Source organism: Lissotriton helveticus, chromosome 9 (genome assembly GCF_964261635.1).
Source record: "Lissotriton helveticus chromosome 9, aLisHel1.1, whole genome shotgun sequence".
In the NCBI taxonomy this organism is placed as follows: Eukaryota; Metazoa; Chordata; class Amphibia; order Caudata; family Salamandridae; genus Lissotriton; species Lissotriton helveticus.
In genome coordinates this window covers 975,797,098-975,820,082 of record NC_136070.1, presented here as the reverse complement: position 1 = coordinate 975,820,082, position 22,985 = coordinate 975,797,098, and the positions used below count along the sequence as shown (strand labels likewise).

Below are 22,985 nucleotides of genomic sequence, written 5' to 3'. Positions count from 1 at the left end.
GGCAAGGCCGCCTGTGACGGGGGCGGGGCCGCGTCCGGACCGGAAGAGGAGGCAGGCGGAGTGAACGCGTCTCGGGGCCCGGGGCTCCTGTGAGCGGTGGAGAGCCCCGGGGCCGCCAGAAGGAGGTTGCGCAAGTGTTGCACATGCCGGTGCCTGCCGCGTGCGGAGAGCGGAGTCCCCCGAGATTGGCCCGGTAAGTTGAAAAGGGCTGGGGGGGGGTCTCGGTGCACTTGTGTGTGTGTGCAAGTGTATGTATGTGTGCGACGGCGGGGGGGGGGGTCGGTGCACTCGTGTGTGTGCGCGCGTGTGTGTATGAGTGGGGGGGTGTGTGTCTCTGTATGTATGTATGTGTGTGCATGGGCGCTCGTGTGTGTGTGTCTGTAAATGCGCATGCGTGTGTTGTGTGGGAGCTTCCCAGGAGACAGCAGCTGGCCACCGCGCGTTCGCGTGGCCCGCTCAAATCGCCTCCTCGGAGAGAAAAAGCACGCGGCCAGGTGCTGTCTCCTGGAAAGCAGACTCAGTGACAATAGGTCTGGGCGAGACAGCGCTTACGCGCTGTTCAATGCCACGAGACCTAATAAAAACGACATTAAAAAAAAATACAGATATACATCATAACCCCGATGTCCTCGAGGTGCTAGATTCAATCTTGCAGATCTCGTTGCACATTGAGGAAACACAAGACATCAGCAGTTTATCATAATGTCGATGTTACGGTTTTGTCTGTAAACCTTGTTTTTATTATATAGAATGATTCTAGAGTGAATGTAGACATGATTGGAGTATGGATGTGAATTCTAGATTTCAATATTTATATTGTATTGTCTAAATAAAATTATATTTGTATCTCTTTCATATTCAGTGATTGTTCCCATATGTCCGTATAAAGTTTCATTATGTTATTTTTTTAACATATATGAGTTGCCCTAGGAGTTTACCTTTAATTTTTCCCTGACTGGAAAAACTCTTATCCATTCACATGGGGCCCTTTTTCTTTACAGTAGATCCATGGCGGACATTTACCTTCATGTGGAAAATACAACTTCTTTCTCTTTGGAGACATTACTTTGTGGCCTTCTACTTGTGTTTTGGCTTACTTTTCACACTCAGCGGCGATTCATTTGGGTTGTTCACCCTGCATGTTAGTGGCTTGTTGAGAGCTCTTTCGTCAGCTCTATGAGCCAGGAGTACTCGCTCCAGGTCGAGTGTCTCTTTCAGCATTCATCGTATGAAGGAAACGGAGAGACTACCATCTATTACTCTGAAACGCATCAAGTCTTTCTACAAACTCATCTATCGCTTCACCAGCTTTCTGCCTTTCTTGCTTGAAAATGTACATTTCATAGTTGACATTAGGCAACGGATTGAACGTGGTGTTTAATGCTGATTTTATTCAAAGATACATCACTTCATCACTGTGTGGTTTTTTATTAATCACTTCTTTTACTCCTTCACCCGCCAAATCTCTCAGATATTTAATGATCTTTTTGTCATTTGGTTCTTCTAGTCCGTCAATGAAATCATAAAAGGTTTCGATCCAGGCAGTCCATCGTCACCGATATATATTTTTTGGTGGTACTGAAGGAAGGCAGGGGTTTAAGAAGGCGGCGGCGCAAAATTTGGTGCTCTTTTCAGCAACCACTGAAAAACGTCACTATTCTGACCGCTGCCCAAACTTTCTCAGTCATTCTGATGTGATTCATCAGCTTCGTAAGCACAACCCCGTGCTTCTGCTTGGGTTGTGGTGTCTGGTGCAGAGATCAGATGGCTCTTTTTCATTCCGGTTCTGGTAGGCATAATCATGCTCTCTATGTATCTGCATATCCTTGCCTCTAATAATTTGCGGATTCTACTCACAGCGTTCACTTGCACCTGGCTATCACCACTCATTGCACTTTCTGTACCTGGTTGTAACTGCCTGTAGCGTTTCTTTGTGTCAGAAAGGTTTCTGCTTTTGGGACTTCCTTTCACTTGGCAACCACTGCCTTTGGTGCTTCTCTAGATCTGGTTGTTGCAGCCCTTAGCATTGTCATACTGGAAGAATGACGGCTCTGTGTTAGGCTATGGCACATAATCTCTTGTCTCAACTTCATTAGCAAATTTCTAGCGGATGACAAACAAACTTTATATAAGACCTTCACTTTCTTCACAGGCCTTGCACTGACTGGAGTGGCACTTGACCCCACTTCCTACATCAATTTTTCACTTCAATTGAGGCACACATGGTACGCACAAGCAGTTTGCTGGACCACGGCAATCTCTCTGGGAGTGAACTTATTTTTCGTATTGTGGGGTTTACGTACTCCCCTATCTCGTTGCCGGTTTCAGCATCCAGGTTACATGTAAATGATCACGCCACACACGGCACTCGGTATTACATGTTTTAATTCTTCTGAGTAACCCGTAACTGCCTGTACTACGTCATGCATTTCCTTAACCACACTAAATCACTTACATAACTCTTCTACGGAGTCGGTCAGGGACCAGAGGGGTCCCGCTACCTCCAACACACACGACACTACAATAAAGAGACAGAAAGGTGAGAAAAATAGCCGACAGAAGGTAAAAACAGTGAGAACAGAGAGGTTAGGGAAGATATGAGAGAGAGTGGATATATCGACAGACAGACGAGAAAGAGATGGCTGAGGAAGGGATACAGGTTTCTAAGAGAGATGTGATAAAGAGGTGGGAAAAAGTAAGAGAGACAACTGATATGGAGTGGGAGATAGGTGACAGATGGGGTAAACACAAAGTCACACTGAGTAGGAGGCAGCTGAGAGGGGTGCTAAAATGCATATACAGACACGTTTGAGAAAATAGCCGCCTGTTGCAGATGAGCAGACAGCTGAAGAATATATCAATAAGATAGGAGATAGTGGAGAGAGAAAGATGTAGAGTGAATAATTTGACTCAGATTGACATGCCAGACAGATGAGACAAAAATAAGATAAATAAGATAGGATGAGACAAAAATAAAATAAATAAGATAGGAGACAAAAATAAGATAAATAAGATAGGAGACAGGGGAGAGAGAAAGATGTAGAGTAAAGAATTTGACTCAGATGGACATGCCAGACAGGTGAGACAAAAATGTCAGGAAAGAGCAGGATAACAAGGTGAGGGAGAGAGGAAAGGGGAGGTAACACAAAATGTGAGGAAGAGTAGGGAAGAGAGACACAAAAGACAACTGACAACGGTTAAAAAACATTTGAGAGCAGTGAAGGCGAGAGGTAAAAGCAGAGCAGCTAAGAGAGGTTACAAACTTGGCATAGACATGAGCTAATTATCTTGCACAGTATTGAATTTGTACCTTCCTCCAAGATGATGGGCAGGTATTCTGTGCCACCTTATAAACCTAGGGACAAGGTCCCAAACTACACTAGTGAGCTACTGATAACAGTTTGCAGATATACTGGTGAGAATAAAGTAGAAAAAACAGAACACTGGTTTCAAACGGCTGATCCATTTTTCACCGATTGCAGACTGGCCTGGTTTTGGATCGAGTACCTGGGGCTCCCAGGACGCTTCGTACTTCCAGAAGTGTGCCTTAGGGAGTGCAATAGTTAAAATATATATATATATATATATATATATATATATATATATATATATATATATATATATATATGATGACCAGTGTGACTAGTTATATACTTCCCACTTGGCACAATTTGTGCACCCTGCAAGAGTCTCTTTGCTCCTGTGGCAGAAATATCACTACGATGCAGGCTGATGGGCAAAGGTTTTTATCTCATTTGCATGGAGCACACCGCCACTGAAAATAAGTGATGCCCTATTGACATTGCACAGGAGTGGAATGTGCACTGAAGCATTGGGTATTACAGTAGGGGCTCTTTGAATATCTGCAGCCCAGTCTGTAATACTGAAGTGGCGAGGTGAATGGAAGAAAAAGCAGATGCAAATGCCCACTGAATACCCAAGGTGCTTCATTAGTCATCTCCAATAATCTACATTTATTATAGCAAAATTTTGTGAACAGATTACAAAAAAAGATTGAATATTCTGTGATAAACTGACTGGCATATCCTTTAGCAGATTGGCCAAACATGTTGTTTGGGTATTATATTAAAATTTTCATACAGTTTAAAAATTAAATTATAAAAAAGTGTCGTTTTAGATAAGGCATGTAGGCATACAAGACTCATTCTGCAGATCTATAGGTGATCAGATCTCAGCTTTCACATTGGACTCGGTCTTTTGCCAGAGCAGCTCTGAATTCAGACATTGGTTCGGACTCCTTCTGTGTCAATAAATACCCTTACACTGATGCACACACAATGTGACCCACTGGATAGCCTAAATGCACTTAGTTCTGGGGAATTAATATCCATTTCTTCCCTCCCTTTGGCCTATGTAAGCATTCAAATGCTAAAAAGGCCCAAAGAGCCATTAGTGATCAAGGCTTTGCCAAAAAAAACACAAGATCCTGCTGCAAAGATGCAGCCCCGCCCTGAAAGAGTTTTAATTGATCGATTGAACCACCAACACTGGAATTTAAGGAATAGTTTTCCAATTTATGAAAAATGTGTCCGATAGAGAGTCTGTAAGTGTTGGTGATTATAGCAGTGATTTTGTTCAGTTTAGGTAGACAAAGTTCAGGACAGTGAAAATAAAGAAAAAGCAAACGTGGTTTAGTGGCAGGCTAGCCTAGGGCTTTATGGCTTCAATGGATCATTTGTAGCTATGTACAAACATTATGTAGATTGACATAGTAAACCTCTGGGCCAAAACTGCAATACAAATAATGAGTGGCACAGAAAAGATTTAGGGCAATAAACGGCAGTACGTATCGTCATAAAAAAGGTTAATGAGTGTCAACCAAGCCTTCCATTTTCTGACTAGCAAAGTTGCAGACCTTCAACTGAAAATGAATATCACTTAGCTGCAGTTCTCACCTACTGCATAAGAGGATGCGGACATCTACGTCTACATTTGAAGGGAACTCAACTCATACTTGGTCTTCCTGTTTTCGGTTTCCATTAATTGAAAATTTTGGGAAGGCTTTTCAGTGTTTTCAAAACATGTCGGTGGTTATATGTATATACGTTTTTATGTCAGAACAGCTAACAGGTACAGCGTTTTTCCATTGCTTGTAAAGGTTTTTGCATTAATTTCCTTAATTCACTTGTGTATCCATTATATATTTCTTCCTTCTTTCAATCATTTCTTCCAAACAGAAAAACTTACCTTCGCCTCCGGTCCTGGACTCCCGCGTCGCATCTCCTGCTCTCAGGAAGCAGAAGCAGGCAGCCTCCCTCTCTTCGCCCAAGCCAATCACAATGCAGCAATGGCAGCATTGTGATTGTCTAGGACGCCGTTCTTACCGGCAACTACAGGGAGGCCGTTTTCTTCATGCAGGCTGCACAGTCTACATGAAGAAAACTGAGTGCGCTATGACTGGTTTGGTCGACCCTGCGGCCGACCAAACAGTCAGCGACCAAAACATTGGGCTAGCCACTCATCCCTGACCCCCCCCCCCCCCAACCAGGCATATCCTTCTTCTGCTTTCTCGCAGTGCAAGAAGCAGAAAAGGAAAATGCTATTTATACCATTTTATGTTTCTGCTTCTCGCACTGCGAGAAAGCTGTGAGACGACGCTCCGACGCCCAAGTGGTGGAGCCGCCCCTGGGAGGCCATAAAATGCAGCAAAGCAGAGAACTTCAAACTGAATCCAGACAGGTAGGCTATACTTGCAAAGTGGCAGCGCTGGGGTGTAGGACGTAGATCCTGAGAACCCAGAGACCAGGGAGATGGTCACAAGGACACATTGGATGATCTACCATGGGCTCAGAGTGTGGCACATCAGTAACATCATTCACATAAAATGGATAGCGCTGCACCGATATTGCCTTTACAACACAGGGTGCCAAAGCTGTGTAAGTGCAACAAAACGTGTTTTGCGGTCCACACTTAAAAGCCAATATATTTAAATAAAACCAGTCTCCATATATATAGTCATACTGTAAAAGGCCAGACATCTCCATTGTGTGTTCCGGGGCCCAAAGGAACTTCAAATATTACCTAGGACACAAGACACCATGTCTAACATAGACCCCAGTACAACAAGAGCACACTCGATAGTGCCTGCAGGCAGGGTTCACATCAGTCACATGTGAGCAGAGAGCCAATGCATTAAACTTCTGTCGGGAAGACCTGCGGCGTGCACCCATAGTTGCTCAGCCCTTTGCAACAACTGTCCACCACAAGGCTAATAACTAGTGAAAGCTAAACTCTGTAGATAGCAAGAGTTACTAATAGCAGGTCAATGGTACTAAATGTCAATAACTAGCGATAGAATTCGGAGTTGAAAAGAAAACAAAAATTAACAATGGAATTCTTGGTACTTCATTCAGAGAGGCAACAGTTCTAGGGATATATTTGGGCAGAACAAAGGCTAATGCCCCTTTCTATGCTGGTATTGACAAGCTAAAAAATAGTGGGATGGTGTGCACCCAGACAAACTAGCTGCGAATCCGATTTGTTCGAGTATTTCCACCCAACACTTTTTGTTGTTTTAGGCAATCAAAGGCCCTTATTATGAAAGTGTCGTAAATCGTGGGTGCAAATTGCACACTAGCTAATTGCCCTTTGAATGAAGAGCGTGGTACTTAGCACAGCGCACATTTTAAAGCCGGAGTTTGACAACTCGGAATGGAGAATTGTTGTTTTACTTGCATCTGCAATTTGTATCAGGTTTTTCCTGGAAGAAAAAAAATTGCAGGGTCAGACACCCACATCAAGTTCACATTGCACCAACTTTGAGAACAAAGTGACGTTTTTGCCCAAAACTGGGTTAGTGGCCTACTCGAAATAAGTTCCTAAGTAGCATAGGTATGTCCAGACACAGGTCCCGATCATTCCATTTAATAGGACCTCTAACTATGTCTCAACCATGAGGCCCCAGCAGACTGAAACATGTCTAGGGTTGCTTTCGTAGATATGTGATCAAACAGTTTGAGCTAGACTGCTCTTTTGGGTGTACGGAAGCGGATTTGTGAATGGATGGTATGTTCTGTAACTGCAAATGAAATGCAAAAATGATGGACTAAAGTGCCCATTGAGTAGGTATCGTTGGTTTACATTTTTCTAAGCATTTCTATCACTTTTATTACACATAATTATGTTGGCATAAGAGGTATTGGTATCCACAGTGTTGTCTCAAACTCTTTGTACCATAGGCACACAAGCTGCTTCCCACAGAAGTGCCTTCCATGGTCAAATAAGCCTGGGGTTGATTGCATTCTTGTTCAGCGGACTTGTACTCTAGAAACATTTTGTGCTAAACCGCTCTTTTTGGCGGCAGGACCAGTACTGCTTTGCATGGCAAAGACAATTGCAAATAAGAAAAAAATAAGAAAAAAATAGAAACGAGGAATAGGTCCAGAGTAATTACAACTAGTTCTGATTGATTGAAACATTTTCATTCATCACCTTATTTTTGTACAAATGGAATGCTGAATCGGTCTTGCTGATATTATAACCTGGAGGGCAAAACAGATGTTAATGGGAGGTAAGGTGGCATGGTAGCAGCGACACTAAAATAAAGACCATCGTAAATCATAGCCACAAGGAACAGCCCATTTCCACTACCCAACCCCAATCAAAAATATATAGCACAATGTGCTCCCTAGCAGACCTGTGAGGTGCTGAAGGGTATACCCCTAACTCACCTCCCAATCTCCTGCAGGTCACTGCTTGGCACAAGTTCTCTAGCTCTCCTATTCCCTATCTCAGCCCTACCATGTAACTAACTGTTCAGCTTCACTGCTTTACAGTTAATTACTTCTTGCTTCCCTATGAAACCCACCGACCCCCCTCTGGAGATGTATTCACCCGCCGTGAAGAACACAGTAATATCACTTAAGGCATTCTACTTCAAGAAGTGCTGGTAATTTGTCAGAGCAAAGTCAAGTCATACACATGATCTACAATCAATCATTTATTTGAGAAATTAAATAAACGCGGAAAAACAAAGAAGGTCCATTTTTAAATATTAACATATATATGCGTTCTCTCCTATTTGTATTCTATAGGGTCCGAAAACCAGTGCTTGGAAGGAGTCAAACTCCGAGATTGCACAACCGCTGCACAAAATGCAGAATAGAAAAAAATTACATGTTGGATCAGCATTTGCACGGAAGTTGGACACAAATGTTATTCACAGAGAATTCACATTACATACTGCCCTGGGAGTCCCGACCTGTTGAATTCAGGTCGTCTGAACAGGACAAAATTAAAAAGATTGCAGCAACATGTGTACATTTTCAGGTACTAAGAAAACTGTAGAGCGGGTAGCATTGTGGAAGCAAAGGCTTTGTTAGCAATAGTACTGCATCAATGAAACAGATGCTTGGCTAGATGTTAAGAGATGGGGTGATTGCAGTGTGCTGTTCAGATACTACTTTCAATCTACATATGGGAGGGGCATTGGAGGGTCCGATTACCTTCACATGAAACAAGAAATGAAGAAAAAAAGAGCCCAACTGCAAAAGGTAATGATCACAGAGGGTTTAAGTGCGGCCACACCAGATGTCACACAGATAATCCCAACTACGTCCTTTCATACAACCCCACACATCTGGGACTAGATTACTTCATTCTCATAACACACAAAAAACGCAAGCGCACATACCAACACTCCTTGGTAACTACCTAGTTCGTGATACCTGGACAAACTCGACACCAAAGAAAGAAAGAGAAAACCAATGCAGTCTTAAATGTGAAAAGAGAAACGGATATTGAACGCGGAAATCAGGCTCTAAAAACTGAAAAGTAACGGATATTTAAAGGAGCATTTGGCTAGACATAATAAAGCATTTAATCAGGATATGAATACTAGGCATAAGAGTCATCTGTTCCGTCCAACAGACACAGGGTAAACTGAAAATCAAGAGAATTTCACCAGCCAATATAAATACTGCGAAGAATTCTGTAAATCAAGACAATTCCATTCATTTTAGCTCGCAAATCATGTACCAAGTGTTTGAGGTGATGAGAAAAAACTAATTTAAAGATTCAGCACACTTTTGAAAAACGTTATAGAAGGGCAAAATAAAGAAAAACATGGAAAAGGGTGGTTAGCTGGAGATTTGAATAGCTCTGCCCAGCCCATGGTGCAACATGACATGCAAGCATGAAGGGTGCACTTTGAGTAGTTTCTTTTCCACTAGTCTGTGCTCCTCCAAAGCCAGGTTACGAGACAGACTAACAGGTTATGTGAGGTGACCAAAAAATACATTTAATGGTTATTAAATGTATTTTTTCGCTTGTACGAGACTTCATGGGTAATTTATCTTTGTCAATAAAATTGCTCAAAGGCTTTCCCTTGCTTCCCTCTGGGAGAGTAATATCGCACACCCACACAGCTTATTTAAACAGGATTGCCTTCTTAGGTATTGTAAAAAAATATGACTTGGCTTCAATGTTAAATGCATTATTTGAGAGGAGCGTGAATTTGTAACATGACAAATTGGTAAACAGAAAGTCTGGTGCTTCATAGAAGGAACAACAAATTCCATCATTTTCCACCCTCTCAGAACACCAGTTTTATAATGCCAACAGAAGCAGTGCAACAAGCATTTTCACAGACCACTTTATAACAACAAACTAAAGCCACTTTCTGTCGTGGACCCTCCAACAAGCTGTCAAAATGGTCTTCTCTTCATAGTGGTCTACCTCATTCACCACAAATTGCATATCTTTAAGAAGGATCTAAATGAACACTCAAAACTATACTACATGTTTGGGAAGTTGTGCAGTTCATGGAATCTCAAATTAAGAGTAATTTTTTTTTATATATGGTATGCTAGGTAAGGTGCATATCGTACTGACGCTATATATATATATTTTGTTTTAAGGAATGGCAGGAGGACAGCAGTAAACTTCTAATTTGAGAGCCTAATTAGGCTAACCGGTGGAGAAAAAGTAGGTACCAGTAGGAAGCCATGCCGCTACCTTTCTCTAAGGTACACACCACACTCCTAGAGCCAAGTTCCCGATAGTTCCTCTTATCTTCACCACTTCTCAGCAAGTCGAACAACCATCTGTCCCAACACTTACAGCTGATCGTGGGAGGGTGCAGCCTTCTCATTCACCATTTCCTTCTTCAGGATATGACAACCAGGGACAAAAAGGAGCAGGAAATGGCCTTAAGAAGGACTACGCCTTAACTACATCGGATATATTCTAGTGAAATCAGAAAAAGTAGGCTACAAAACGTAATCTGGAATTTTCAGTACCTCTGTCCCCCAACTATGCGCACAACCCAGTAGTGTGTCCTTCCAGAATAATCACACTGTACAACCAAAACTACAAACATTACGAACACATCCATCTACTCTTCACATGGGATGGACCTGGTCCTTATCCAGTCTAAAGGCACTATTTTCACATTAAGATGGAAACCAGCACATTGTCACAATGAGACTCAAACGCAGATGAGGTTGAAAAATAGAGAGGAAGCCTTACAAAAGGCAGGACTACAAGTCTAGCACTTCACTCATTAAAGCAAACCCCCATCCATCGCTGGAAAGAAAATAAATGAAATACATGTTTTAACTAGTGGGAAAAGTGATGAGCGCCAATTTGCAATCTGCAGCAGTCAGGTGATCTGAGATACCTTTGCAAAGAAGGTAGAAAAACATACGTTCAGCACTTGGAGCAATACCAAACAAACAAAGCTCCGATACATAATCCACTGTATTTCATTAAAATGAATCCAGCATCAACTAAATAGGAAAATTACCAGAAAGGAAAAATAATGCTCTCAACTACACATCGATTAACAGGGGTGTTTTCTTACCTAATACTACTGAACACATTATATAAATGTGCCTTTCCAAAGAAGTCAGTCAAGAGGAAAATGCCTCAATTTTAACACAAAACCAGAATTTAATGACCGCAGAAATAATCATCTACTGTATCGGTATGTTAGGTATAAATGGAGGAGGTTGGCAAAATTATTCAGGTAGCATTTGAAGTTCTTTTGCTAGTGCTTGCCTATCAGAAAAGGAATGAGCAGAAGAACCTGGAAGACATCAGCCAGAGCCAAGGTTCAGGAATACCACTCCGAGCGAGAAATTAATCCAGCAAACCAGTAGAAGCAGGAACAAGATAAAATTGAGAGCATAGAGGCAAAAATAGAAGGAAATAAGGACTACAAGCAACTTAGGGACTGGAAAGTGAAGTAAACAGGCAAAAGAAACAAAGTGGAAAGTAAAAAACACTAAAGAAATGAAAGTTAAACCAGGATATGGTGTGGTACCACAAAAGATCAACCAGAACTAGCAAAAAGATTTAGACAAGACTAAAGAATTGTAAAATGAAGCAGACTAGAGCACTTGAAGAGGAACCAGAGAAAAAAAAAATTGGACAAAAGCCTTAGACAACACCAACCGAAAATAAATCTGACCCATAATTAGAGTAAAATTGGAAAACACAGCAGCATGCACAGAAAACAAAGCGTCAACAGAGAGATAACAGAGGCAATGAAACAAGCATGTCAACACATATGAAAGAAAAAACAATTCAAGAAACATGAAAAACTAGTGGAAAACAGCACTACAAAACATATAGAAGAAGCAAAACAGGTACAATGGAATAAAACCAGCAAAGGGTACTAAAATACACATGCATGTTAAACTCTTCTAAAGTTAATAAGGTTGAAGACTAATGTGCCTTGGAAGGACGATTCCACAAACACTTAACTGTGTGCTACAAGTAAAGAGTAAGTAAAAGCATTCTGGTTCAAGATGATCTGTCCAGCCCAAGGATATGTAGAAGCTGTTAAGAGTAGAGTCCAAGCCTGTCACAGAACTCCCTTAAAATGTAAGCGAGTGAAAAGCAGCAGAAATTGTAATTTTGTGTTACAATAAATTGTATTAAATGAGCTTGGTCTATAACACATGTACACAAAAGTGCAAAGTGAAGTAGGCCATGACAAACAACTAATGTGATAAGGCATCAATAAGATCATGAACTGGAATCTGAAGTAATCTTCAACTGTAACACCAACTCGGTGTTACGTCAGCATGATGTCCATATTTGGAGCAATGCATCAGAACCTAGAAGGTCCCTTCATCAAAAACAATGTTAAGTAGGAGTTATAATCCGATGTGTAGTCATGAAGCTGCAGACTGGGCTATCCAATTTGTGAGATTCCACTTATGATATAGGACTGCTCTAGAGCAGAACATTGTTGGTAGATGCTGGGAGGAGCCCCCACCCTCTGTATTTAAGTCATATCTGGCAAGGATTACGGTTTGACTTTCAAAGAACTCTGCGGCTCCAAGATACTCGTCCTCATTAACCAGGAGTACTTCTAAAGTAGAATGACCCATTGTTCTACTCCAAAAGCCAAGCGTCAAGATGCAGATGTAAAGAAATAAGCTCTCACATGAACCCTTGGGGTTTCCACCAAGGACCAGGAGGAGTTGAAGGTCATCTACTAACCCTCAAAGATCTGGCAATAGGCTTTGGAGAGAAGATGAGGAAACAGTTGCACCCTACAACCTACAAATGTTCCAACCCTGAATTGCTTTGAACATAAATTCTCTTTCCGTAGAGACTGGAAGGATTGTGCCCTTCAAAACACACTGGGCACTCACTCTTGCATAGCAACTGGGTCATGATTATCTGCACAGGCAGGCGCTCTTTCTAGAAATACACACATCGGAGCAGCAATAACCCCGAAACAAGCCATGATTCCGGTGAAAAATTACAACCAATCACTCTTTTCAGACCATCACTCTTCAGCCCCTCACATGTGTCACACACCACCAGACTGATCAACTCCCTGCCCCTGGGTGGACAAGCGTGACCTGACCAAACCCTCAGCTGACCATCACCAGTTTTATCTGTGGAACTCATTTTCCCTCCCATCAATCCCTTCATCGGGGGCATCTGTCAGTTCTTGGAATCCTAAGCATATGTAAGTCACTCTACACCATTAAAGATGTACCCTACATTCAGCTACAGTATACAGAGTAGCTGGAGGAGAACAAAGTGGTCTACTGGCCATCACTCCATTCTGACAATGTTTCACAGCTTTCATAAGGGGACTGGAAAATCTATGACGTCTGGGTTCATTTTGACAACACTTGTTGCAGATAACATATGGAATTGCCAGTCATGTCGGCGCTTACCTCTTGTGACCAAACATCCTCCCTCATGGACTCCTATAACTACCCTCTACTCCTGGCCATTCTGCCATCTCCCATTACTAATAATGCAGGGCCTTTCCAACTGACCTAAAAGTAAGTTTCTGCATTCCTAGAATCAGGACTCTCAGATTGTTAGGTGGGAGAGCTGGTACCGTAAGGAATAGAAAGGGTTGGGAAATCATTGTCCTATCAAGAGGGGCTTTCTTCATGTAACAGGGAGCCCCTCCCACTTCCTTGGGAGAGTTAAATGCTTGTTCTCACAAAAGTTCCCCCTACTTGTTAAGTTACAGGGTTCATCACTCCACACACAGGGTCTTGAAAAATCTTGCTGCAGATGGGTAGCCGATTCCATGTGGTCCTCTGCCCTTTGCCTAAACCACTGAATCACTGAGCCATCGTGGGGCAGTCTCAGAGTCTTAGTTTCCATTTTGAAACATTGTTCCCATTGATAACACACTGCCATGCAGATCCCGGTTCGGAGAGGGACGGCAACACGAGAGTGGAAGGGACTATGACCCAGCTCCATGTTGTGGGTGGGGATTTCCGGAGTCACACTTCACAGATGACAACTGGGAAATCAACGTGGATCCGCGGATGATCCAACTTCACCATTCCCTGAAAGGAGACAAAGTGATGTAAAACTGGCACAGAAGACAACCATAGAATACAACATAATCGCATTATTTGAACTATGCTTGAAACGGTCATGCTTGTTTTCATAAACTGAAGTGTATCTTCTGGAACAAAGAATGTTCTACAATGCAAACCAATCATATAGAAGGGCCAATCTACAATGGATACCTACACCCAGATTTAGTAAGCCTTTGCGTTGTCCAACACAAAGGCTGCAGTAAGATTTCCAAAGTCATGCAAGTGGCTATTTGCCCCACCTTGCATGGCTTTGTAAAGAAATGCAAAGCAACTCGGCAACTTGTGCTATGATACGTAGCATTTCAAGCTGGTAGGCATTCCAGGGATGGAGTATGGGTGTTCCTGTGAATCAACCCATGGATTTGGCGCAATTCCACCTTTACATAAGTTTGTAAGCCTGGGACTGCATCAAACCAATATGCCTCCCAGAGACAGGATGGTTAAACAAGGAGAAAAATCTTTTCTTTTCGTTAGTTCTGCTTTCTATGTGTGATGCATTTTGCATGGAAAGAAAAAATGCCTCTGGATTGTTTTTAAGCAGGAAGATACCCCTTCCTGCACAACAATCCTGCCCATAAAGCAGGCACCCTTGCACTACGGGTGCCTGCGTTGGCGCTAGGCAGCACTCACTGTGCAAGCACAAGGCGGCAAGAAAGCAGAAATGGTTCAGGCCTTTGCAATTATGGAGAATTTCTGTCCTTTCCCTTTCATGCATCATAACACAAGTTCCCTTGCTACGCTGCGGTGCATAAAATAATAGTACGTTTGCCCCCTAGATTCGGGTAATGTATGTTTCTTATGAGTTCAATATATAGAAAAGGTGATTTTTACTTTAGGTGCATGGGCAGCCTGGGCTTTATATCATAATAGCAGACTGCAAACTCTTCTGACCTACACCTGTCTATCTGTGTCTTAACTAACTAGTGGAATTATTTCCCCATACAAAGAAGCAGGCCAACTGTTACCACTGCAGTGCTTTATATGGGACAACCCTGCATCACAGGTTAATTCAGAGGTAGAAAAGTAACTGTTTGCAAATGTATATTTACATAATGTTGAACCATTTTCACCTCAGAAGAAGTGTTGAATGCAAAATCAGGCTGCTCGCCTGATTTATTACCAACCTAGAGATCAACACTTCCGCCCTCTTTTAAGAAGCCTCCATTGGCTCCCGGTATCTGCCCGCTGTAAATTCAAGCTTGGCTGCATTATCTTTAAATCTCTTGCTGGCCACAGTCCCCTCTTCATCTCTTCCCTTCTTCATCCGTATGTTCCCTCTCGCAATCTTAGGTCATCTCAGATGGCCTTGTTATCAGTTCCCAGGTTTAAGAGGAAGAAGCATGGTGGCCTTAGGTTTTCATTTCTAGCCCCGTCTTTTTGGAATTCCCTTCCTCTTCCTCTCAGGCTGCCTTCTCCTTACCCCAGGTTCAGATCCCTTCTCAAAACCTTCCTTTTTACTGAGTCTTATCCTTAGCTGTTAAATTCCTACGCTCTTCTCCCTTGTTTCCTCAGCACAAGCGCCAAGAAACCTAATGGTGTTAGCCGCGCTCAATAAATTTATTTAACATAACATAACATAACATAACAAGCTTAAAGGCAGAGCCTGCTCTGCACCTTCAGAACCACCAAACCATCCCCTCCGTTTGAACGTTAGTACAGGGTCAGTAAATCTGTCCCTGTACAGTCCGTTGTGAAAATAAGGGTGTGCGGTGGATCTGTATCGGGCAGGACAACATTAGCATCGCATGGGAATCTGAATGCATAAGCATATATTAAAATGATGCGCATCATGGAGGAAACCAAACACATTCTCCTTTCTTGAACTGTCGCATATGCTTTAGATAGAGCTTTCCTCTTAAAATGGTGACAGTCTAAGCCTGTTCCACTTTACTCATGCATGCTCCAGCGAGAAAATGGACTGCACGGAATGTATTCTATAAGCAAACAAGACCATGTCTGCTGGGATTAGAGCCAGAACCCGACACAGAAGATCATGGTTGTTTGTTCTCCGCTTTAGGAGTGCATGTTGCAGAGTGTCCGAATGAGGTGAGCTCCCCAGAACTACTTTAGAGGAATTAAAGCATCTCTCACTAATGCCTTATTCTTTATCACTCAAAGCGTGGACTGGAGGCTATCCCTTGAAACTCTGAACTTTCTGTTGGAAGTGAAATCATCCTGTGTTGGCAGTGAAGGAAAGGGAACTATAGTATCAATTTAGAGCAGTGGTTCTTAACCGGACGTCTGTGGACCCCCACTTAATCATTACTGCAACCCGAGGACACCCCCCCAGTGACTCATTATTGGAAGATAGGGACACCCTTAGAGTCATTACCAGAAGTTGGGGACCCTGGCATAAGTATTTTATTATGGTTTGAACTGCAAAACAATACACAATTACAGAAAAAAGCATTTATCAAACATGTAGACAAATGAAATATTTTCTTTAATTTACAAATATTTTTTTTGTTATCTACATTTTAATGGGAAGGCAGGACCTTTTCTAAATTCAATTAAAGGCACTGAGCATCCATACTACATTATGTCTGATGCACTTGCACTGCTTCCATCAATCAATAGGAGGATACAAACGTTATTTTTAGCTTCCAATTTCACATTCTTTCACATTTGCAAAGTATCTTAAAATGTTGCTATTTACTTTTTCTCATTCATATACGCTTTGGTAGAAAACATATACCGCCAGTTAAACGTATCAAAGCAGTAACTCACTGTTATGAAATGAACCTATGGATTTAATGTATTCTAGAATATTTACAATCTTTCTACCTGGAAGCTTTTTGAGGGGGGTTATGATTTAGGAAATGAGCAAGACAATACAGAATCCTTCAAAGCTTTGTGTAGTGACAAAAGTCTTCAAATTGTGCAGACAGCGTTGTCATCCTAGTCTTCCTTTTCAAATTCTGTCCGCCTATGCTTTGCCCCACTGTGGACTCAAACACTGGTGAGTTCACGGTGGAGAAAGGCGGGATGAGGGATAATGAGTGTGATTCTATGATGCTCACCAGCACATAAAAATGCTCTCCTGGATTCAAGTGCGGAGAATAGCAATTGCCTTCTCTGAGCCATGGGGCACCTAACACTTGCCAGCAGCTGTGAGTCTAGTGAGGACAGAGGCCTTTTTACCTGCTTCAGAGAAAGGAATCTAATGCTTAACGCTAGATAAAGTCCATTCAGTTTCCATGAGAGAGGTCAAGCTTGGAGACCAGAACAGGGGTATGAAAAGAAAGGGATGCTTCAGAAATCAGGAAATCTGCATAAATCAAAATATGTTATTAAATGATGTCTTAGTGAAACATTATTTAAAGTCTGACATCAGTTTAACAATTTCTTTTTTCACAGTGCTATTTTCTTTGTACATACTATTTTGAAAACAAATAATCATGAATCCTGCCTTCTTGCTTCTGCATGTATTTGCATATAATCAAGAAACATAATAAGATTGGCTTCCTTGTGATTGGTCACAACCTGGTCTGCGTCTCTGTGAACCATAGACATATTCCGACCAGCCTGCTGAAATGCAAGAGACTGTCCATACCAGCTCTACCACAAGATAAGTGGACCTCTACTCAAAAGTGGGATTTGTATGAGCCAATCCATATACAGTTTCAATCTGTACCTCCCTTCAACTTTTTCCTTTGCCAGAGATTCTATGACAAACTACACTCCAGGAGGACTACACATGTTCTCCAACAACTGGCGCTAGAGTGCAGTCTCCTTGGTGAAAGCCAGGCAAGAAAGCCTGTGAAGATCCTCTCAACATTATAGTATTTGCTTTTAATCTGGCTGCTGCGCAGAGCTTGCCAATGAACAGGATGACAAGAGCAGGCTAAAAGTTTGAAGCCTGCATATAGGTCACTGAGAAGTGTTGATATAGAGCAATGTAGACATTGGAGGTGACATGAAAATAAGATGTTTGCTTTGCAAGAGAGTGGGGGTCTACAGGACAGTTTCCATCAGCTGCGAGTCTAGTAAGGACAGCGGCCTTTATATCTGCATCAGAGAGGAAATCTGGCGAGTCGTCATCATACGGACTTGCGCATTCCATTCCCGGACGTTGAACGTGTCCACATTGCCCACTGCCACATTGTCCAGCCCAAGAAGAACACAAGGGGTTTCCTCTTCATTTCTAGTATTGCGATACTGTCCTATTGCTGGAGTGATTTCAATGAATTTGGAACCATACATGCGATCTTTCTAGGCTTTAGGATTCTGGAAATGTTGTGCTTTAAGAAAAACACCTGATCAGACTGATCCAGAGTTAAAGTTTGCAAATTTCTGCCATGAAACTGTGAATCCAGTAGATGTTCCATGTCTGCTACACCATCTACAAACTGTGTTTGGTGTCCCGAGGGGCTTACTGCAGTAATATCTGGTCTTCTGTTTAATTGTGCCCAATGTCACCTACCACTCTCTAGTTGGCCACTTACAGGCACCCAAAATCCATAATTATTTCTATATTTTATTTCTAAACAGACTTGTGACATTTGGGGGGATTTGTTTGCTGCCTGGCCACAAAGCCACTGAGCTGCCACCATGTCCCTCCTTGCTCCTATGCAGCTGAGCAGGAAAGCCAAATTACATAAGTATTTAATATATTGTAATCTGTCTTACATCTTTCTTTGAGTGACAAAATAGTTATGATAGCAAAAGCATGCTCCTTTAGGATAAACAGGACATAAATCGGTATGTACGTTAAACTGCACTGCCTTGCCTTATTGTGCAAACACTATATAGCTCCTTGTGGTTGGTCCCTGGAGCCAAAAAAGTGTTAGAACATTGTGGTTTGTTTTGTTGTAAATAATTTTGCCTGCCCTAAATTACGTATAGAAAAGTAAAGAGGTATTCACTTTATAGGTAAAGCAAACTGATTAATAATGAATAAAGTAGCCACTGATCTAGCACTTAGAATATGCTCACAATTACAGAAAACAAGGGAATTAAGGCAAAGCAAAATTAAGTGATTTGCCCAAGAACTGCACACAGTGGCCATGTGGCGCAGGTCGAACTGAGAGTCTTCTCATTGACCTCAGTTTGCAATTTAGGCACAGGACCTCAAATATAATCTGGGTTATTTGTAGTAATACTTTAAAATTAAGTGAATTCTTTTACGTAAATTAGCCAAAGGAATTCATAAAACTATTCCTCGGAAACTAAAGTAAGAAATAGAAGAATGGCACAATTAGAACAATGATATAGCTTGAACAGTACTACAATTGGTACTCCAGTACAGCTAAAATGTTACAATATTCAGAGCCCTATTTGGATGACGTAGCTGGCCTAAACAGAGCCTGCCTTCAAAAATGTTACATAACTTGAACCATGGTGTGTTCAGAGTCTGGCATGATCAGAATTGTTGCATAATCAGACTTGTTTGAATCCAAACCATGACATCAGAGGTCATTTTCAGAGTTCTGATATAATGCGAACACTGGTATGATTTGTCATCTCACTACATGGCAACAAATGGGAAAAGTGACTTTTTATAGAGGATAAGTCGTTTTCTGAAGCATCCCATTCCTTGGCCAAGTCTTTTAGCAGGGCGTAGTCATCCAGGGGCACAACGAGTCAGACAGACATTAGGTGGTGCTGTAACGCTATGCATTCAATGCTACCGTGTGTAAGAGCATTATAGCAAGCATGCACATCAATCACTCAATGGTACAATACATCAGAGCATTATGGGGTTCAGGGACACCAATAATTTAAAGATATAGTAAATCAGTTCATCAATGGGGACATCAATAATTTAAAGGTATAGTAAATTAATGCATTACATGTTACTCAGGCACCAGGAATTAATGTGAATTGATTTGGCAAAGACTTAGCTATGTGGATGACAAGGGAGAATGGAGGCAAGGGCCAAGATGTAAATATTATGTTTTATTCCTTTAAACCAATGGGACACAAGGTTAAACTAAAACACGAGGTGTGCTGTTCCTACCAGAAGGAAGGAAGAAGGATTGACGACCCAAGTGGGAAGGGGAATAGCTGCTATAAGGAGCAAGGGCCCTCACACACACCAGGGGTGTCATGCATCATCATAGGGCAGCTCCTCGTTGGGTCAGCGCTGCAATGCCCAATGTGCTCCGCAGAGGGGCTCTTTGCCGGAGATCTTTTCCTTGTGGTCTTAGCAATTGATGAAGTGGGTGTGTGTGGGAAATGTGGTGTATGTACAAGAATGACTAGAGTATGGGGTGGAAAAAATTGAAACTATAGGAACTAGCTGTATTAACTTTAATTAGCGGGTTACATGTCATGATTAAAACCTGTAATGCTTGCATAAAGAGATTGTAATGGTCTTGTCAAGTGTCCACGGAGGTTAGGTCAGTTGCGCAGCGCGACAATGACAGTTGAGTAGGTTGTGATGCCAGAGAGTGTCCTCTGACTCCGGAGCTTCTGGCCCCTTCCCCCTGCAACGGCAGTGCCTACTTAGGAGGAACCTTGTTGCAGTTAGTGTATTTTGGTGAGGGCATGGTTATTATATTTCCACACATATATACGGACCACCCCTCCATGAGTAGCAAGTAGGGTATTTAGGTTCTGAAGAAATGCCACAATCATTATGACACACAGGGCATGAAACATGTTGACCAGTATCCTTACTCATAACGCTTGCTAAGACCAATAAAATCTCTTTAAACAAGTATTACAGGTTTTAATCATGACATGGAACCCGCTAATTAAAGTTAGTTCAGCTAGTTTCCATAGTTCTTTTTAAATGTATCCACCAAACGCTCTATTCACTCTTGTACATACACCACATTTCCCCCACACACCCACTTCATCATTGGCTAAGACCACAGGGAAAAGATCTCCTCCGGCAAAGAGCCCCTCTGCGGGGCCCCTTGGGCATTGCAGTGCTGGCCCAACAAGGAGCTGCCCTATGATGAAGCTTGACACACACTGGGGTGCGAGAGAGCCCTTGCTCCTTTTAGCAGCTATTCCCTTTCCTGCTTGGGTCGTCAACCCTTCTTCCTTCCTCCTGTTAGGAATAGCACACCTTGTGATTTACAGTTCAAAATTACGGGCTTGTGCCCCGGACGTTTATTGCCCCTGGTCCCCCTTTGTTAATGTGTTACACAGGGTTAAACAACACTGCTGTGTCAGATATGCAGCACCTTCTTCCACAGTGCAACTATTGGGTATATTGGGAAGTTCCAAACGACCGTGCCCTGTTCAAGATTGTGGTTCAGCTGGCTATTAAACATTAGCATTCTCCAATATTTAATGGCAGAATATACACTTTTTCAGTTTATGTGACTGCACTGAGGCTTGTCCGATCCTCTAGGTGGGCTTTTTGGCCTGTCGGTGTGCCCCATACCAATTTGTAGTATGCGCATAAATAAACTGAGGTGAAATATGGGATGAACTCAACCCCCTCCCCCCCCCCCCCCCCCCCCCCCCCAAAAAAATAAGATCCAAGGATCATTGCTGAGATCTATCACTTAACTATGTATACTATGAATTACTTAAAACAAATGTTTATCATTCAAAATTGACATGCCGTCCTAAGGCTCGGTGTGAGACAAATACTCACGGAGCAGGAGACGAACAACTATTTACATTCAAAGTAACGTAGTACTTAAAGGAAGATACAAATTACTGCAGTAAGGATTCAGGCCATCTAAAGTCATCAAAGGGTCAGGCCGTGTTTCCTACCCAAGATGCAGCAAACACATATCAATGACAGTGGGCTCCCAATCTAAAGATATTAAGAAGTGAGAGAAGGATGGAGGGAAAGGAAAGGGGCGCTTCAATCCTATGATCCAGATGGCGCTATACACACAGAAATTGTTACCTGCGGGATCAGGTTCTTCTGAATTCTTTTAAGCTTAGCTCGCTTCCTCCCATTTTTGGTGACTATTGTTTCTTCATAAAACTCATGTGCCAGGTCACCATCCTCATCATAATACAGGGAACTGTGGAAAGGTTTGCAGAGGAACAAGTATCAGCGTTGGGGGCAAAAAAACAGCGATCTCCACATCACCGCCAGCTACTGGCCTCCTGTTCTACCTCTCTAGACTAGTTCAGACTCGTCTTCCCATCTCTACCAGTCCATCTTTTCTCCACTGCTTCGCCATTAGCCACAACACATAAAAATATAACTTGCTTTTTTGTTCGGCACCTTCTACTACAGATTTGCTACGTGGGCCCATCTGGTAATCAAACACGTGCCCTCATGCTTCCACCCACCCCTCCTTGCAGAACTTAACTCACGGAACTATCTTAGAAGTATGATTGGTTCCTCAACTGCGCTGCCGCCCCCTCGTTTGAAAATATCGGGACAACCTAAGGCCAATCCATTTCACCAGTGAGCCATACATGAAAACCTGGACCAAACCCATCCTAGTAAAAGCTCCGAGTCTATGCCCATCCCTAGAAGTACTCTGCCGCTCTCCCTCACACTCCAAATAATGTTTCCTTAAACGATGCTCGGTCCTCCTCTCGACCCTGCAGTGGCAATGCTAAATGACTGCTGTATCAGGCAGCCACGTCCTTATCACCTATGCTGGGTCTCTTGATCTGCCCAATGGATAATGCACATGCTCTCTGACAGCCCTATGCCCTCATTGCCTTGCATGCCTCACGCCGCTCCCCTTACCCTATTACCCCCTCCCATGTCCACTCAATCATCTCCCTCGGTCACCTCCTGCGAGTGAAGACGAAGGGCGTCGCTTTGCGCACTCGTGCCAAGCTGTGCTCGGTGCCACCCCCCGCACTGGCAGCAGTGCCCGTCTCGCCACCACTGGAGGACGCAGAGCCGGAGGAAAAGGGCCACATGCCCCGGGCCTTAGAGCCACTAGCGCCCATGGTCAACGTAAGAGCATCCCGGGAATGCTGTCACTCTCATCTGCGGCGCCGCTGCCGACAGTCCGGCACGAACAATTGCGTCACATCCGGCACTGTTTTACTATCACGTGACAATGGCGAGTTCCTCGCAGATTTCAAGTCGGCAACAAAAGCGAAAAAGGACTTTGAAGGCCTGTGGAGGGTAGCCATGTTGAATAGGTTAGATGTACCCATTAAGCATCTGAAAGTAACCTTTAGGAAAGAGGCGCAATTGTATTCGGCTACGGCCAGAAACTAGAGTTGTCCCGCAAAAAAAAATACCGCCCATCTGTTCACGTTTTAACA

General features: G+C 42.7%; 1 protein-coding gene across 1 annotated transcript; it reads right to left on the bottom strand.

The window, feature by feature from the left end:
- Positions 1-7,947: 7,947 nt before the first annotated feature.
- Positions 7,948-22,770, bottom strand: TUSC2 (tumor suppressor 2, mitochondrial calcium regulator). The gene is made up of 3 exons (XM_078661269.1): positions 22,498-22,770; positions 21,649-21,769; positions 7,948-13,796 (listed from the first exon to the last, which is right to left on the bottom strand). The coding sequence occupies exons 1-3, from the start codon at positions 22,659-22,661 to the stop codon at positions 13,731-13,733; spliced, it is 351 nt and encodes a 116-aa protein (XP_078517395.1). The 5' UTR covers positions 22,662-22,770; the 3' UTR covers positions 7,948-13,730.
- Between the last annotated feature and the right edge of the window lie 215 nt (positions 22,771-22,985).

Excerpts from the sequence above, each read along its gene's own strand:
- TUSC2 (XM_078661269.1), bottom strand. The coding sequence starts at position 22,661 with ATGGGCGCTAGTGGCTCTAAGGCCCGGGGCATGTGGCCCTTTTCCTCC. Across the intron at positions 21,770-22,497 it reads TTCGTCTTCACTCGCAGGAG|TTCCCTGTATTATGATGAGG; the intron begins GTGACCGAGGGA and ends ACCTTTCCACAG. Across the intron at positions 13,797-21,648 it reads AGAAGAACCTGATCCCGCAG|GGAATGGTGAAGTTGGATCA; the intron begins GTAACAATTTCT and ends GTCTCCTTTCAG.